We start from the raw sequence: 18,318 nt of genomic DNA, 5'->3' as shown, positions 1-18,318 counted from the left end.
CATTCCAGAGGCCCATCAACCATTTGTAAAAGATATCCAGAAAGAAACCCATACAGGGTTGGATCCAGACATGCCAAATGGAAAAGGGTGAGAGGCAGTTTTCAGCAATTCCTCCTTCCTCCTGCAGCCTGCCAAAAGCAGTTGAAGAGTCAGAGGACTACCTAGAGGCATTGGGGGGGGGGTGCAGAAAGAATTAGCAGAAATCACTGCTCCCATCCAGCAGGAAGTCTCTACAAGACCTCAGCCCTTTCTGTGAATGGAATAAGTCTGAAATTCACAGGATAGCCAAGCTGGATCTACCTTTACCAAGCTTTGCATACTGTGGGAGGTAGGGAGATATAAAGACATCTCACACCAGTTTGTCAATAAAAAAGAAATGTGCAAATATAATTTTTAAAACCAAGCCAGGAAAAAAATTCTGCCAAGAGCTTTTATTTCAAGGCAAAACAGATGCACTAAGTGGACAGTGAGGATTTTGGATAGTTCTAGCAAGAAATCTGATTGACAAAGTTACTTCATAAAAGCAGAGATCCAAAGTTTTTTTTAAAAAAAATGAATTTAACAAGGTTTTGTATCTGCAGGTCAAGAAAATTATATTTGAGTAACAGCAGCTCAAACCAAGAAGAAACTAAAAATCCCACCACCTCCCTGGCTCTGAAGGACTGAACTTCAGAAGGGTGGGGCAGAAATTTAATAATAGATAAAAAATATTGTTACATCCAACAACAATCATACCAGAAATTTCAAAGAAGGGGAATTCACTAATATTTTTTTTTGCAGACTACTACAAGGTATGCATATTGAATACTACATCGTTCAATTAACAGAGTTGAATAAGCTGCATTTCTATTCACATTTCCACTACTTAATTCTTACCTGTCCAATGGGATATATGAATTTAAAATGGATCCAGCCATCGCTTTGGTGCTGGCATTGTCACTAACTGTTCCTAAACTAACGGTGCCCGACTCTCCACTCAAACTGCACCTTTCCTTCTGCACGTCTGCTTGAACTTCCAACCTTGGGGAGAAATTCAATTTTAGTTCTGTTATTATCTTTCAGCTTTCATATCACTTGGGAGTCTTTTAGAAGCTTCTGCTTGCAAGCTACTCACAGGCATGTACTAGAGAATGAGACTCTTAATCTCAGGGTTGTGGGTTTGAGCCCCATAATGGGTTGGACGATATGAACCTCATGGTCCTTTCCAACTCAACAATACTATGATTCTATTATCTAGTTGGCTACTGTCAGAACAAAAGCTTCCCAGACTACAAAAGACCCATGTTTAGACAATATTTTCCTGTTGCCCCTGAAGCCATACACATGGTAGAAGGTAGAACTCCTTATGCTATTTTGGTACATTGCTCACTGTAGTTGAGACAGAAAACCAGCTACAGAAGAATAGCACTATTTGGCCAAAAAAAAAAAGAGGGGCAGAAAATATCATTTATTACGAGCCCAACTCATTTCAGAAAAAAATCTCTCAAAGCCCCCCTTTTTAGCAACAGTTCTGACGCACCAAACACACTGCGCTAAATTCTGTTGCCAGAAACTTTCAAAGTGGCCTATGTAATTTGAGGCACCTGAACTTCCTTCCCTTCCTTTAACTGCAATTGTGTAATCAGGGATCAGAAATCTTCTTTAATCCATGTAAACAAAGTAACTGTTTTTAGACTACACAAGATCAAAATAAAAAAGTATCACATCAGAATGTACAACATGAAAAAGTTCATCCTCTCAGAGCTAACTGTAGTTTGTTTACAAAAGCAGACACAAAAGCTGAACTTTGGACACAAATTATCTTACCTGTTAAAGCAGTTGACCATTGCACTTCCCGACAGACTCCCTGTTATACTGGCTCCAGCCAGGGCCATAGTGCTGGCAGTTTCGCTCAGATTGTCTCGAATTGCTCCCATTCTGTCCATATGGCTACCACTTGCACTCAGGCTTCCAGTCAAACCTCCAACACTTTCTTCCCCTATGCTGGGGTTATTACGTGCCTCTGCTACTGATGTGGTATCTAAATATGAAAGGTAAAGACACTTAAACTCAGGACGCAAGGGAGAAACGTGCTAAGAGGAAAGCACGCTTGGCAAATCCACACCGTGATCAACTCCCACCCGGAAACCAATGTCCCCACTGTGGAAGGACATGTGGATCCAGAACTGGCCTTCACAGTCACTTACAGACTCATTGTTAAAACCGTGTTTATGGAAGACAATCTTACTCGCTACGAGTGATTGCCAAAGAAGAAGATTTAAAAATGAAAAGGGTGGTACTTAAAATTAATATGAAAAGCATTTCACTGAAACTCCTTCAATGTAGAGAAAGACATTGCTCTTGGAAAAGCTGGAACAGCGACTACTAGGGTTGCTGCTATGCTTTTCCATGTGTCCCAAGAATCTGGGTTCGTGCTGGTCCTAGACCGATATAACTACAATGTCTGCAAAAAGAGAGCGTGTATATCATCTATCAACTCCAGCCATCAACTGAAGACATTGAGAAGAGACTGGAACAGACTTTCCTTACCTACTGCTGCATTTGTTCCACCAACAGTTATATCATTTTCATCATCAAATTCTATTCTGACACCCTTTCCATTGCCAGCCGATACACCGCAACCTCCGCTTCGGCAGAGAGAGATAGGAACTACTCCATACACATAGGCCAACATAATCGGGACACCAATTCCTGCAATGAAAATGTAGAACACTATAATCAGTACAGAGTTGTCATGTTGTGTGATATCTCTATCTGTCTGTTTGTCTGTCTCTCTCTCTCACACACACACACACGAGAGAGAGAGAGAGAGAGAGAGAGAGATCACTATATATCTCCTTATTATACAATTTAATAGGCTATCACAAAAAGTTGCAAAGAAAATAAAAGCTGAATTACTACTATAAATGAAAAAGACACCCCCCTCAATCCTATAAACACCTCCTGGTGCCAGGAGTTTCTATGTGACACTGAGATCCTCTGCTTCTAATACCTCTTCCATTCATTTCAACTGATGAATCAGGTCTGTATGAACACTGTTTTGTACCACTGGGTGTGGTTCTTCCCTTGGAATTGATGGGGCTTGACCATATCTGAACGCACACAGGTATCTTGTACTGAGGCCCTGGTTTTCAGAGAGAATCTTACCAAACCTACAATAATTGGGATGAGTGCTTAGGCACAGGGATTGTTTCAGCTCCACATACTTTTATAAGCTAGTAATGCATTTTTGAAAAATAGGGTTCAGAGCTGTAAAATGAATGGCTAGCAGCATCGATAATATCAATTGTCTGCCGATACGTGTTTTCGAGGACAATCAACCATGCCTTCGTTTGGCCGAGACGGGTCAATTCAAGGCCAGAACTAAACACCTAGACATTCGTTTCCAGAATGTGTGCCAGAGTGTTCAGGAGAGATTAGTTGCGCTGAAGTACTGTCCCTCTGCCAAGAACCTAGCTGATGGGTTCACGAAGCCACTCTCCTTCCAAAGACATGGGGAGTTTTGCGAAGGTCTGGGTTTGGGACGACTAAGGGTCGATTCTCCCCTCAGGCGCGAGACAAGAGGGGGTGTTGGGTGTAGTGAAGGGTTAACCTTCTATGCCTCGAGCCTGAAGGGACGGGCTTACAAGGGAAGTAAGCCAGGACGTGACGAAAGCAGTTTGGTATGCTGTGTACTGAGTGGAAATCGAAAGCATTCAGTACAGCCGCTGCAAGGAGAGAGAGAAGATGCAGCTTAACACAGATGGCTGTTGGAGATTGTAAATACGCTATTTGTTTCCAATAAAGAGATATTAGGATAGAAGAAACGTCTGGACTTATTTACTGCCCTTTCGACACACAGACGCTGTGCAATTCTGCTAATTGCTTTATGACGCTCCGAAGCTACACTGTGTAAACAGGAGCAGCAGAGATTCGCAAGGGAAGAGTAGCTGGGCGCCAAACAATAAAGCAATAAAACTATCTGAAAACTATTCTGAAAGGGTTTTCCTGATTTTTACCTGCACTTTTACTTACCAACAGTTACTGCAGCTACAACCGGTGAAACAATTACAGACAAGGTTACGCCACCTGCAATGGCCAAGTTCCTCTTGTGCTTTGAAATGTCTTTACCTTCATAGCGATTGTGAATCTTTAAGAAAAAGAGCATTTTAGAATGCATTGCACATCACAAAACTGAGAAGTATTTCCTGCAAATATATATATATATTATTTTGAGCTGCCTTTTCTTAAATGAAGCGTCTTAATGCCACACATTTACAGACAGAAACTGTTTGCAAATATTACTAGCTTATTTAATTCTATGCTGCTGCATTATACTTTTTTTTAAAAAAGTGTGTTTTTTAAAAAATTATACTTTTTTCCTGGCTCTAGGTACATTTCTTTATGTAAGTTGACTAAAGGCAGTCTCTCTCTATATATATACTGTATATATATTACTACAATATCTTAAAGTACAACATGTTGCTGTTTGAACAAGCCTTAAACATGTATACAAAATTATCCAAGTCCTATGTAACTGAAGACTCTAAACACACAGACACCTTACCTTACGTCCCACATATACAGGTATTCCAATAATCATTGCTGGAATAGCAATGCCTGCTATTAAGGCGATTCCCACAGGTGCACCCACAAGCGTCCCTAGTTGCCACAGTATTTTCTTCTTCCGACTCCATGGTTTTTTCCCCCAGAATGTACAACCTGATGGACTATTTGAAGAAATTTTCCGTAAGTAAGGCGAATTTATGACGCATAGTAAATAGTCTTAACTAACCATCAGTTTTATAATAACATTCTCTAACAGAGAGAGCAAGAATGCTTGAATCTGCAATCCTGCTAAGTGTGTTAACGTAATGTAACGTTTCAGGTTGTGGAGACAGTAATCTGAAACTAATATAGTACCAGACCAGCAGTACAACATTTATATCCAGTGCATTTTCTTTCTGGTTCCATCAGATCATGGCTCTTTCCCAGGGCTGATGCTAAAATGTGCAACTCGGGATTTGGAACAAAGTTTCTCCACCTACGTTTTAAATGAACCTCTTTACTATGAATGGGGAAAATTTACCTTCCTCAACTTTAACTGAAACATCTGACAAGTTTTGTCTTTCTCTAGCAATTGTGTGTTTTACTTAGGCAAAAGCTCTAAGGCCTGTTGATGAAGTGTTATAGCAGCAGCTGTTCCACTTGTTCTGAACACAGCTAGACACAGTAACAAACAGAACGTCCTCTTTGCAAAAGGCTTCTCCAAGCATGTAGGACATATGATGGGAGGCGGGGATTGTTGTGATAAGATTTGATTCCATTGCTATCTTTCCTAGTGAAATTTACTGCAGGAAGTCCATTTTCTAATCTCCCACAGTAAGTCCTGGGGTTTCCCCCTGTCACTTTATCATATTCTGAAGAGAGCTTCAGTGTTCACCAAGCTATAGAAAGCAGGGCACTTCCTGTAGATCATGCAATGGAAAGTCCTGCCTTATCTAATGTCAGTAAACTCCCTCTCAAACCAGTTTTATATATATAAAAAATCTAACCAGGTATGAAAATAGAATTCCACCTCAAACTAAAGACTACATCAAATGTGCATGATCGAAACATGTGCATCAAATGTGCATGTCACTTGTTCCTTCCTTCCTTCCTTCCTTTTAAAGGATTTATAGCCTAGCCTGCTGTTAATTATTGGGGTACAACATGAAGTGAGGTACATGAACTCTTTCAATACATACCTTAAATAATGCAAGTCTGAAATCTCCTTCATGCATAGCCAACAGAATTCACATCCACAGACCGCACATGTCATATGATTGCAGCTTCCATCATTCATCTTTATTATATAAGCAGCACAGCGTGGGCATGGCTTTATGTCATCAGCTGTTTAAAAAGAAACCCAATGAACCCATGCTGCTTATGAGAACAACCAACACTGAAAATCATGTCTGGAAATGTTTGTAAATTTTAACTGGGTGCAACCAATTCCAAGTTCAGCTTAACTTAATAAAGAATTAACCTAAAGGCAGAAAAATTTAACTGGAGGACCGGGAGATCTGTGGATGCATATAAAATTAATAAATAATAACAGGTACATGCAGGTACCCTTTACGCAATTTTTGTGCAGTGAGCTAGCTCGGTTGCTTCAGCCTGTCGTTCGCAGTCAGCAAGGAAAGTCAGCGCTGTTTGAACACCTGGGATTCTAAAGATCTGTTTTCTTCTCCCTTTTAGTGAATTATTCCTGCATCTGTCTTATTTCAAGTAGTCCTTGGAATCTCCATAGTTTGCCCCTTTTCCCCATGGCAACCAGGACACATATATCCTATGGATAGTTCATTTGCGACCAGGTACTCTCCAGAAGTTATTTTCTGCAACTACTACTACACAGTAAGCGTGGGTGGAAGCTAAATAATCCCTTTCCCATATGGCAAATGCAAAACATGAACACCTTGGAAAGTGGCTTAGGCGTGTCTCTTGCAGTGCAGGAGCACTCCAGGCACTCATTAAGAATTCAATGTATACTTAACTTACAGTTCAACAATACCCATACCTCCTTCAGAAGTAGTCTCTGTGCTTAATGGGACTTACTCCCAGGTAAGTGGGTACAAAATAGCAGCCTTGGCTTTGGTTTAGAATTGGGGGAAATGGGGGTTTTGTGCCTTTAACAGTTGCATCTCCACAATCAAGACCAGCAGGACACAGATCTTCCCATGATAAACATGAGGTTGAGGAGGCTGACCATGTTCTCTTATTTTGTGTTATACCATGTTCCTATGGCAGCCATTTTGTGGCAAAACATGTTCACTGGCATGGGTGTAGCCAGGATTTTTCTTAGGAGGGGCAGGCCTTCTGTTAGGGAGGCAGAACCTGTTAGCTATGTATTTTTATTTACGGGGGGGGGGCAGCTGTCCCTCCCTGCCCCCCCCCCGGCTATGCCCATGTCTACTGGTCCCAAAAGGTTAGCAACCCCTGCTCTAAGTCAACATCTGTGACTCAGTATAACAAAGAAGCACCTGGGTCAGATGTTCTGACTATCCATATCCAAATAAAAATCCAACAGAGAGTACAGTGAAGTTTTTCACTCTAAATCAAGTCAGTAATTATACTCTAAAGCGATGCCAACTCCTCCCCCTTGCCCAAGATTCTGATGAGGTTTCTGGCTGTCCAGTGTAAAATAAGTTCACTGACAAAGCAAGGCATTATATGCAGTCAGTCCTCTTGCACAGGTTACCAAGGAGCTTATCATAGGTGAGTCAACAGATAGCCTGTTTTCTCTTCATATTGTATAAATCTTTTGCCTTTAAAACAGGTGGATAGGCATGGTTATCAGCTGCAGAAGTATAAGCACAAGGGTAGTTTTTTAAAATAAAAAAAATCTAGTATAGTAAGCTCTGTCCTTCACTTTCTACTTAAGTCATTGCTTATATTTTGAAGGTCTCCCCAAAAGTAATCATAAAAACAAAGTAATTCATGAATGGAATCTCAAACCAAGACAATCATGAAAGTGTCTAGTTTCACTGAACTGTGATCCTTGGATGAAGTATGGTAAAGAAATTTAATAAATAATAGTAGTAGTAGTAGTAGTAGTAGTAGTAACAACAACAACAATGATATTGGTTAACCTCTATTAAGTCAACCATTATCAGTCGACTTCTGGATCATCTGTTTATGAAAGTTTGCACCATTTACATAATGCTAAAATAAGGGCTACTGGACTCAGCTCTCCTTTCTTAATAAACATCAATAATCAGTGAACAAAACAGTTATCTGATAGTTTAAAATGTTTTAAAGACACCTAGTATTTCAATTAATAAATACCTGCTGCTCCAGACTCCTGGCTGTAGCTAATGGACGAAGAACGAATTGTTCGCAAGCGTAGACTCTGGGCTCTCTCCTGGCGAGCAGCATCACAAGTCTGGTTGGGATGCCAAATTTGTTTACAATGATAGCAAAATTCAGTTCCACAGCCTTCACGTCCACATGTAAGTTTAGGACAGCTTGCACAGCCAAAAGCGATTACAGCATACCTTAAAATGTTCAAGAATAAGTAGGAGGAAGATTGTTATTCTCAGTACTGCAAAGTGGCAAGCAGAAAAGCTGACTTTCAGGGATAAATTAAGAAATATCCCTTATTCTGAAAACAAAACTCCATTGTCATTGTGATCTAGCTAACAAAACTCTGAAGATCTGAACCTAACAATCTAAGTCCTTGTATTTCACAGTCTGTGTAGCATGTACTCTTTGATCTAAGTCCCAAGTTTAACAATGAGAATGGTACATTCCAGATTCCCACATTTCTAAATGCTTGGTGCTGACCTCAAGCTATCTATAATAATTGTGTTATTTTTTAAGGTCTTTCAAAGTTGCACACATTTTAGTGGTTAAGAGTTAGCCCAAATAGACTATGTAATTGCAGTTGCTTGTGTTCAGTGAAGCCCACAGTAGACACTACAAATGACAAATAAGTAATCAATAGGTCTAATCTTAAATTCCCCAAACCACCTCATCAAACTAAGGCAAAAAGGAGTATCTACCAGTTGCTTGCAGCCATTTTATATAGTAACTTGAGTTGTGAGAATAAAATTAGTTATTCTCAAAACCTCTTAAAGCCAAACTATAGGGAACTACTATCCTCAACAAAAGGTCAATGTTGTGTAGCATGAACTAATATAACTTTTAAAAAAACTACTTCCAATCCTGTGACTTGTCTACTATATAAAATACGATTAACCATCTCAGGCTTCTTCATCATCACAGTGGCAGCCAATGACTGGAACAGAAGATCCCACTAAAATGCAGTCTCTGGTCCTGCATTCAAAATGTAATCTCCTGGTTCACCCTTTACGTTCCCTCCATGGTGTGGAAGCATTGGGAGGAATGTGGAAGCCTAAGGTTTGCTCTGAATTTCACAATCTGTAAAATCCCAGGGGCCCAGGTCCAGGTGAAAACAAGCTTAGATTCAAATAATATTTCTGAGAACACAAAGTTGATGGCAATCTTAATTTTCATATTCCAACCCAACAATTACCAGAGAGAAGTGGGACACATTGTATCAAACAGACATAGTGCATATGTGACAGAAAATCAGTGAGCAGTGGAGAGTTAACTGTGTCTCTTATAATACACAAGAGGTTTGACTCTGAAATTAAGCTGTTAATCCCAGCTTTTCCCCATGAACATTCTCTAATCAATAATAGTAATGCAATAATGCCATTTGTAGATGCGAAGGCATGTTCAATAGACCAACAGGGATTCTGCCCTTTTGTGTAGAAATAGGGGCTTTGCTGGCAGAATCAGAGAACAGAGGTATAAAACATTAGGCGTCTGCATTTCAGTCTTCTCACATGCTTAGAAACTAATCCTCAGTATCTAGAAGCATCAAGCCTCAGGCTGTTTAAAGATATATTGGGGGGGGGGGTGAATAAGAGAAAGGAGGAGGGACAGCGGCACTTTTGTACTATAGGCTACATTCCAGCTACACAGACACTTCAGGATTCCACAGACACACACACATACCCCATCCTCCAGCCAGGCTACAGCAATCAAGGAGGATGCAGAGCAGGGCTGATGAAAACTTTAACTTGGAGAGGAGGCATAGCCTAGGGAGAGTCCCAAGGGCCAATGGGAGAGGTCTATGGGGATGTGTCATTTCCAAATTCAACATACTAAGCAACAGCACAGCACAGCAACAATGGGGAGGAGCAAAGTTCTCTGATCTTTGCCCTGGGAGCCTGTGCAATTGTGCCAAGCCATGGTTTGGCTTAGCATGACATATAAACCAGGCCACTCACAGAACTTGCTAGTCAGCAAAAGAGAACTCATGTACTGTATATTAAAAATCAGCACACTTCTGGGTGCAGACTATCAGGAGTAACCTCAGGTTCAGGAGCTAAATGCAGCCCTCCAAACATTTCTATCTGACACTTGGGACTAAGCCCAGCTCATGCCTCCTCCCCAGTCTACACCAGCCCTACTCTATGCCTACCTTGATACCTTTTGGCTGGCTGTTTTTTGTGTGGTTGGAATGTAGCTGACCTCAAAGAAGTAAGGGTCATCCATAGCCACATCCATGTTTTGTCTCTGGCCCACCAATTACATGCTTCCCTCAGAAGGTCACCGTATAGTGGCCCTCACGATGCAAAATGCTCCCCATCCCTGGTTTATATTATTGCTTTATTTGTCATCTAATATCTTGCTTTATATCTTAAAATATTTTTAGACTGGGCAGTTTTTTGTTTTTAATGCATGTATTGTCTTTTCGGCATTCCTCTTTCAAGAAGGAAAGTGGATATTTTTATCCCAATCTGTATTGGATATGTAATTGTTCTTATATGTGCAAGTGTTTTATATATGTTTTTATTGTATTGTGAAATAGCTTTGGGATGTTTCACAGGAAGTGGCTTAATAACAACAACAATGATGATGCAGAGCCCTTTAATTACAGGCTTGACCAGAGTGACATGCAATCCAGCCATGCAAAAGCAGCTCCCTCACCACTCTTGTAACACATGAATCATCTCTAACAAAGGAATCTATATGCAAGGTCACCGAGAAGTAAATCCAAGTGTGTTCAATGAAGCTACCTACCAGAAAAGTGTATGTAAGATTGAAGCCCCAACCTAGGTCACAAAACTGAATCTGAACATTACACAGGACTCAGTAGATTAAAAAATAAAATAAAAGGTACAATCAACAAAAAATCATTTAAAATGAAAAATCACTCAAATAAATCCATAGCATTGTGAATCAAGGAAAGGGGTGGTGAACAAAAACCTACTGTATGGTACTGACTAAATAATCAGGTAACTGGTTCCATGGTCAATCAATTCTATTTCTCAAGAAGTTCCTCTTACTGTTTAACCAAAATCTAACCTCCTATAATTTTAGTATTTTCTTGAAAATGTGTAGTCTTCTCTTGGAACATGTTCCAACACATGGCTTGGAATCTATATGTTTCCAAGTTCATAAATGCTGTAGTGGGGCAGAGGACGACATTCAAAATAGCTGCAATGTTGTCCAGAAAACTGGCAACATCTCAAATTAAAATAATTTTATGCTCCATTCTTTTGATCTAGGATTGGACTGATAAGAACAAGATGCTAAGCGCAAACAAGAAAAGCAAACCATGCTTCTGCAATGTTTCTTTCTAAATATAAATAGGACCACAACCCAAATTTGATTCAAAGCCAATACTGGAGAACATGCAATTACTGCCATTTGAACTACTGAAGAACTGGGGAAAAAATTAGTTATTTAATCAATACATATTTAGTAATTACTATCCAACATATGCAGAAGTGAAAAAACATACTCATCTGTTATTCTCCATGGAAAACCAATTACTTCCCTACTACCAGCTCATTTTCCATGCTATTTTATTTACAACATCACTATACTTTTTCGCACCAGCCACCTGTTCCTAGCTACACACAATCTTCTTGCTAACATGATAATGCAGCACTTCAGGTCACAGAATAAGTATATACTTTTAATGTAAAAAGTGCTTGGCTTAATGACTTCATGGATACTAATGCCATGTATACGATAAACACGAACACATAAATTGATATAACCACAGAGCCTAGGGCTTGCCGATCAGACGATTGGTGGTTCGAAACCCCGCAACTGGGTGAGCTCCTGTTGTTCAGTCCCTGCTCCTGCCAACCTAGCAGTTCAAAAGCATGTCAAAGTGCAAGTAAATAAATAGGTACCGCTCTGGTGGGAAGGTAAACGGCGTTTCCGTAAGCTGCTTTGGTTTGCCTGAAGCGGCTTAGTCATGCTGGCCACATGACCAGGAAGCTGTCTGTGGACAAATGCCAGCTCCCTCGGCTAGTAAAGCGAGTCGTCCGCGACTGGACTTAACAGTCAGGGGTCCCTTTACCTTTACCTTTAAGCTGAAGTTATTGTTTTGCTAAGGATTAAAATCATCTAAAAATCAGCAGAGAAGGACATATTTGTATCTAATTTGTGCTGGTTGGCATACCGTTGTGTAAATTTTGTGTAGGAAGGTTTGTATGATTTAAGATAAGGCAAGTTCAGGGGGGAGTGAAAGAGGGATGGAATGTTTGTGTGTGTTGTGTGCTGAATGACAGGGTAGCTTATGACAGAATAGGTATGTGTCTGGGGAGTGACAGTTGGGTTTTGGAGGAAGTGAGAGTAGCTGGTGTGGGTGCTGAGGAGTAAGGGGTAGAGTAGGTTGGATAGGATAGTTAGGAATAGAGGTATAAGCACATGTTAAAACATAAAATAAATGAACACCGTTATTAAAGCAAATCCCATAAAAACCTGTTATATTCAGCTTTTACTATACTAATGAAGTTTTGTTTGTTCCAATCACATTTCATATTTGGCCAAGTTATCACAGCTATGACAAAATAAGTCAGAGATAGATGTTTATATGATAGCAGCAGAATAACAGCAGTTAGGAGATTGCTTGAAGTTTGAGAAACCAGAGCAGGGAACCGAACAAGGCAACCGAAGGCGGGGAGAGTGGTGAGAGTAGCTTTACCAAGCAAAACAGTGATTAGAATGAAAAGTACCCTCTTGCTCCTCCCAAGTCGTGGGCTTGGAAAGGGAAGAATATGACAAAGGGTACACTTGTTCTGGCTTAATGATGACAATCAAATGTGTTTCCTTGAATATTAAAACATTTGCAGCTTAGGAAAAAGTATTCTGGCATCAAGCAGCAACAACAAACTGGTTTATGCTGTCTTATACTGAATTTCTACTGACAGCCAATATTTGGGGTTTCTGGCATTAAAACTGCCAATGCCAGGATGTGCAACTACAAAGTTAACTTCTTTATTTTATAAAAACTTTCACAATTTACACTCAAGAAACTGCTAGGTTTCTTTTCAAAGTGTATTAAAATATTTCTATTTTATTTTAAAGGAAGTAAAGTCACTCCTTTAAACACTCTACAGTGTGAAATAACAGCGTTTACCAGAATAAATCTGCCTGTCTGTTCTTTTACTTTGTTTCATCTATGCCATGAAGCAATAAGGACTACTTAGCACAACCTGAGCAATATGAGGAAGGCACAAAACTTCAAATGTTAAAATAGTTACAAATTAGTAGACAATTAGAGCAATTTAATGAGCTGAATAATATATTTCAGGATGACGACAAGATCCATGTGCTTCATTAGAATGGGTAGGAAGGGGAATGGAGATAATAACTTACCCACAATCAGGAGCAGGACACCACCTACAATCAGGGTCTGCCACAAGCCATCTTCTAAGCATAAATTCTTCATATTTTTCCATCAATATGTCATCATTTAATATCAATCGAATATCATGGGGATTGAATCGCTCAGAGCACTCTGGACAGCTGATATTAACTCTGCTCTCAGAGATTTCTATCCGGAGATACTGACGTAAGCAATCCACACAAGATCTATGGTGACAAGTCATTATTTCCGGAAACCTCTCCTTGGAGTGTCGCAAAAGGCACAAGGGACACTCCATGAAGTCTCCGCTCTGTTTGCTGATGATGGTTGTTCCATTGTCAGAAGACATATAGGCAGAGAAAATAGAGTTCTTGTCCATACACATTTCTGAATGTATGCTTTCAATACTTGCAATGCCATCCACACCTCCGTTTATATCTCTGGACTTGCGTTTTGTATCCCTTTTTCTTCGAAAGAGAGACCCCAGTGAAATCCTTCTTTTCTTTGGTGCCTTTTTAATCGAAGGCAAGCTTACAGAGGAGGCAGAAGATTGCAAGTCTCTATCAGATCCCATTTGCCGATGTAAACTCATGGCTAAAACATTCATCAGAAATGGATCAAAGCATGTGTACAACACTGATCACTTTAAGGAAAAAATGCCTATTGAGAAGCAGCAAACTTAGAGGTCATGTTGGGGAGGGGGCTAAGTCATGTTATACATGGTCGGGCCTGTCTTCTTCACATACAAAATTCTTCACGACATAGAATTCCAGGAAACTCTTCACAGCAATTCTACAAATGAAAGGGAAAGACAAGAGACAGATTAGCATCACATATATTCAGGTTCTTTGTTGTTTTCAGAGGACTTGTATTACTCTGCTAACTCCTATTACAGCTACCTCATCAACTAAACCTCCACCTTGTTTGCTTCAGCCACCTGTGCACTTCTGTCAATTAGCAAGTTGATATAATCAAGGGGTGGACCTTTTTTTTGTTACAGTTTAATGATTATACTATATAAGATGTATACAACAAAAAGAAATAATCTAACAAGGAGAATTGCTTGGGAGTTTTCCATTCTGGTGAAATTGATGCATTATTTAAGAACTAAGGAAAAAAAGCAACATGATAACTTCATGGCAAGCTAGAATCCTTTTATTATCGTAGCAGCTTAATATGCTTTGAGTTGGGGGGGGGGATGTAAGACAAAGGGACACAAATGCTGAATATGCCAAAAGGCGATATCCTATATAGGTGGCAGAAGTGCACAAAACGGGGGGGGGGGGGGGGGAGAGAACTGGAAAATGATTGTTAATCACACTGACAATCCTCCCAAGTTATAGATGCATTTAAATCCAGTATTTTATTGAACTCTTACAAGGGAGACACTGTTATTGATAAAGCTGATAAAGAGCAAAGGAGAAAGATAAGAACCATACTCCCCAGTTAGATAGCCCAACTGACCCTGAGTGTCATCTTGTTCAGGCAGGACCATGGAGAAAGTGAGTATAACCAGCGGTAGCTAATAATGGACATCCAGTTACAAAACTAGCACAGGCAAGCTGCAGTGGGTGTCACTGGCAGGGCACCCCTGATAGGGAGACACCGAAAGAGAACTCTCCCCTTTGGCCTGTGCATTCGGGGTTGCAACAAGGCTACCCTCCTGCTGGTTGGGTTTCTATTTTCTGTGGTGTGTCTGTGATGTGGGAAGAAAATGTCTGAGTACCAGGTGAGAGGAAGGAGTACCAGGGAAGGGTGTGTGCAGTTCCACCTATCCTTGGGTGAGAAATAACAAAATGGGTGAGAGCCAGATTGCTAAGCATTTCTTTTGTTAGTTTACAGTTCTGACAGTGAATAGTTTCATTAACTCCTGGTGATTTTGCATACATTTTTAGCAGAAACAGTAGAATGATTGGTCACAGCAATGTGGCGAATGAGAGGGAGATATTGGAGTAACGGAGTGGATAATGTATTTTTAATGATGGATGTGTGTGAGTTGTGGAAGTGAAATGGGACGAGTGATACGGATGGGTAGATGGTAGTACATTATTTGTATTTATGTAGAAGGGAAATTGAGAATACATTTAAAATAGAATCTGGAGTAATATGCATGTACTGTATTACTGGAATGAGTTTTGCTTATTATGAGTAAACATGTCCCTTGGTAATAAGAGTGAAATTGTTTCCAAAAGAAGTACTACTATATTTTGCTTTAAGGGGAAAAGTTATTACTTTATTTTGTATTGCAGTTCTTCAGTTTCATTGTTTATATATTTGATACTTTTGTAACCCCCCTTAAGACACTTTCTTGGTATAAAATGGTATATAACTCTATCAAATAAAAACTTGCAATCCAAAAAGCAGGAGATACACAGCTTCATATTTTCTAGTACTTCCCTCTTAAATATTACCGTTTTGGCCACATAAGCAACAGCACTCACATAACTAAACTGGAATCAGAAGACAAAATGCTGGTTATTAGGAAAGAATGGAGGCATTTGTTTACAACAGCTATGACCAGGGCTTTTTTGAGTCAGAACTCACCAGAACTCAGTTCTGCCACCTCTCAGGTAAACACCGTTGCCATTGAAAGAGCAAAAGAGGCGTTCATGGTGAGTTCCAGCACCTCTTTTTCCAAAAAATAGCACTGGCTATGACCATAATAGAACATCAAGATCATAGAATCTTAAGGGTTGGAAGGGACCCCAAGGGTCAGTTAGTCCAATCCCCTGCAATGAATGATGATAAGGCTTCTTTCCTGATGTAGGACTAAGCAATGGACTTCTGAGAGCATATTGACAGTTGGAATGCAACAGAAGATTCAGTTTAGGGCACAGCTTTCCAAACTGTGTGTTGTGACATGTTAGTGTGTTGGCTGCAGTGTTAGGTGTATAGTATGAACGTTCCCCATACTCCTCCCAGGGCTGGAAAAGGGGTTAGTTTAACCTTCAGTTTGCTAGTAAAACTAAATTACTGTGTCGCAAAATGAGGCATGTCTAAAAAGTGTGTCACCAACATGTAAAGTTTGGAAAGTTCTGGTTTAGGGGGTTGAAGGAAAAGGGGGACATCCTAGGAAAGAAACACTCCTGTAACTAAAGTGACTAAGGTCTAGCAGTTCAGCATAAGAATACAGTGGTACCTCTGGATGTGAACGGGATCTGTTCCGGAGCCCCGTTCGCATCCTGAAGCGAACGCAACCCACGTGCGCGGGTTGCCACTTCCGCGCATGCACCTGATGTCATTTTGAGTGTCTGCGCATGTGCGAGCGGTGAAACCCGGAAGTAACACGCTCAGTTACTTCCGGGTCGCTGCAGAGCGCAACCCGAAAATATTCATCCCAAAGCATATTTAACCTGAGGTATGACTGTAATGCAAAATTAAATACCATAAACTTAGAGTACGGTGTTTCGTTGTTTTGATTATCTCTTTAGCTTGGTTGACTTTGTGCACAATGATACAAATTTGTAATTGTTAGTTAAAAAGGAGAATTTATGCCTTGGACAAATGCAGTTCCCACGTTTTTATTCTCAAGGCTAACAGCTGCCATAGCAACAACCCAAGTTACCTTTGTATATTTGAGAAATACATGGTAATAGAAAGAAATTCTTCAAGCAGTCGAGGTGGGCTGGTAATACCAGAAAGACTGTACTCAAACCCACATGGTGTGTTGTCATACATATTTTAAAATTCTGTTAAATCATTGGAAAGTAATGTTTAAAATCTGAAGAAAATTGAGTTTCTTATTAAGAGATCAGCTGTCACTAACAAATGGTCTGGTAGTGGCATTTTCCAAATAAAAGTGCTGCAGTGGGAAAGGCCCAGAGAAATCCAAATTGGGACTTTGCCCAAATTCTCTCTCTCAAATCATTCTATGGTTCACCAATGTGCTATATATTCCTCAGGCAACAGCTACAAAGGAGCTGAGAAGTTGCTGTTAGACTAGTTCATTTGCCAGCCATCACTAATTATTCGGCAACTTCACACTTCCTCACCTAGAGGTCATTCCCAGCTGATACAGAAACATACTTTACTTAAAGCAGAAGCATATATTTAAAACTTTTTATTAGCTGGCTGTACATTTAAAGTCTGACATTCATTCTTTCTTTCTGTAAACACAGTTGAACAGGCGTGTTGTAAATTACTTTAATAGGGCACAGGCCTGGAACGTATTTTTTTAAAAAAGAAGCCCCTCTTAAGTATTGATATTTCCTTTCCCAAGTTATTCCATCTAACTGTCCACCCCCATATCTAGTAATGGAGCTGAAATGAATAAATGTGGCTATTTAATTTAGCTGGAAATGTATGGTAAACGATGTACAAAATTAGTAAAGTAAATGTATGTATCAAAGTTATTGTTGGCATTAGCATTACTACAGATACAGCATTTGTTTTCACTTTTAATGCTTCAGCAAAAATGAAATGTTTTACAATGCATGCAAATATGAAACATGATTTAAATGAACTTTGATTAACAATCCTTCAAGGCACTTAGCAGAAAAAGTTCCACTATTTATGCATCATCAACTAGAAGTTGTTGTTGTTAGCAATTCCAATAGGTTCACTTTTATTTATTACTTCATACAATATAGTATGAACTAGCACATATTAAAATTTAATTTGCACCTATTTCCATGATGTGAAATATGAATCTCCCTCCCCCCACGCCATCATATATCCTGCAGAAATAGGCCACAGCTCCGAAACCTAGAAGCTTTTAAATGCTGCCCAACTATAACAACACTGGCATGAACAATAAAAACATTAAGAGTCAGGGTACCATAAAGAGTAGCAAATTTTAGTGCAGTGTAACAAAAGCTTTTACAATCTGGATTCCACTTTGGCTGATGCATGAAGTGATCTCTTAAAATTGACATGTGGGCACCTGGGTACAGATGGGGGGTGGGGAGAACAAAAATAGTGTTTACAGAGGGTCAAAAGGCCCAGAAAAGGCAGGGGCAGCAGTAGATATTAGGGTGTGTGCAAGGGCTTCAAATATGCCCTATATATCCGCATCTCTGCATTTGTAGTCTGATCTTTTTTTGAGTCATACTTTGTTCTGTAGTTCAGTTCCTGAGCCACTCTGAATGAAATGAAGTTCTGTGTTTTCCCATTCATTCACTATAATGTGGAATCTATAAAATGGCCATAATCCCCCCTTT

General features: G+C 39.8%; 1 protein-coding gene across 19 annotated transcripts in view; it reads right to left on the bottom strand.

The window, feature by feature from the left end:
* The window catches only part of RNF19A (ring finger protein 19A, RBR E3 ubiquitin protein ligase), a 55,287-nt gene that overhangs the window by 24,177 nt on the left and 12,792 nt on the right, over positions 1 to 18,318 (bottom strand). For all 19 annotated transcript variants that reach the window (XR_014513844.1, XR_014513845.1, XR_014513846.1 and 16 more), the window contains 8 exons: positions 13,171 to 13,951; positions 7,807 to 8,015; positions 5,727 to 5,871; positions 4,547 to 4,709; positions 4,015 to 4,129; positions 2,530 to 2,691; positions 1,807 to 2,020; positions 877 to 1,020 (listed from right to left, as the gene is read on the bottom strand). Coding sequence is in view for 14 of the 19 variants with exons in the window: in XM_083450807.1 (XP_083306933.1) it covers positions 877 to 1,020; positions 1,807 to 2,020; positions 2,530 to 2,691; positions 4,015 to 4,129; positions 4,547 to 4,709; positions 5,727 to 5,871; positions 7,807 to 8,015; positions 13,171 to 13,766 (1,748 nt within the window). In the remaining 5 variants the exon portion in view is untranslated. The remainder of the gene's footprint in view (positions 1 to 876; positions 1,021 to 1,806; positions 2,021 to 2,529; positions 2,692 to 4,014; positions 4,130 to 4,546; positions 4,710 to 5,726; positions 5,872 to 7,806; positions 8,016 to 13,170; positions 13,952 to 18,318) is intronic.

Source organism: Podarcis tiliguerta (assembly GCF_965153285.1).
Source record: "Podarcis tiliguerta genome assembly, chromosome: 7".
In the NCBI taxonomy this organism is placed as follows: domain Eukaryota; kingdom Metazoa; phylum Chordata; class Lepidosauria; order Squamata; family Lacertidae; genus Podarcis; species Podarcis tiliguerta.
The sequence above is the reverse complement of the archived record's forward strand: the minus strand, read 5'-3'. Positions and strand labels throughout refer to the sequence as shown.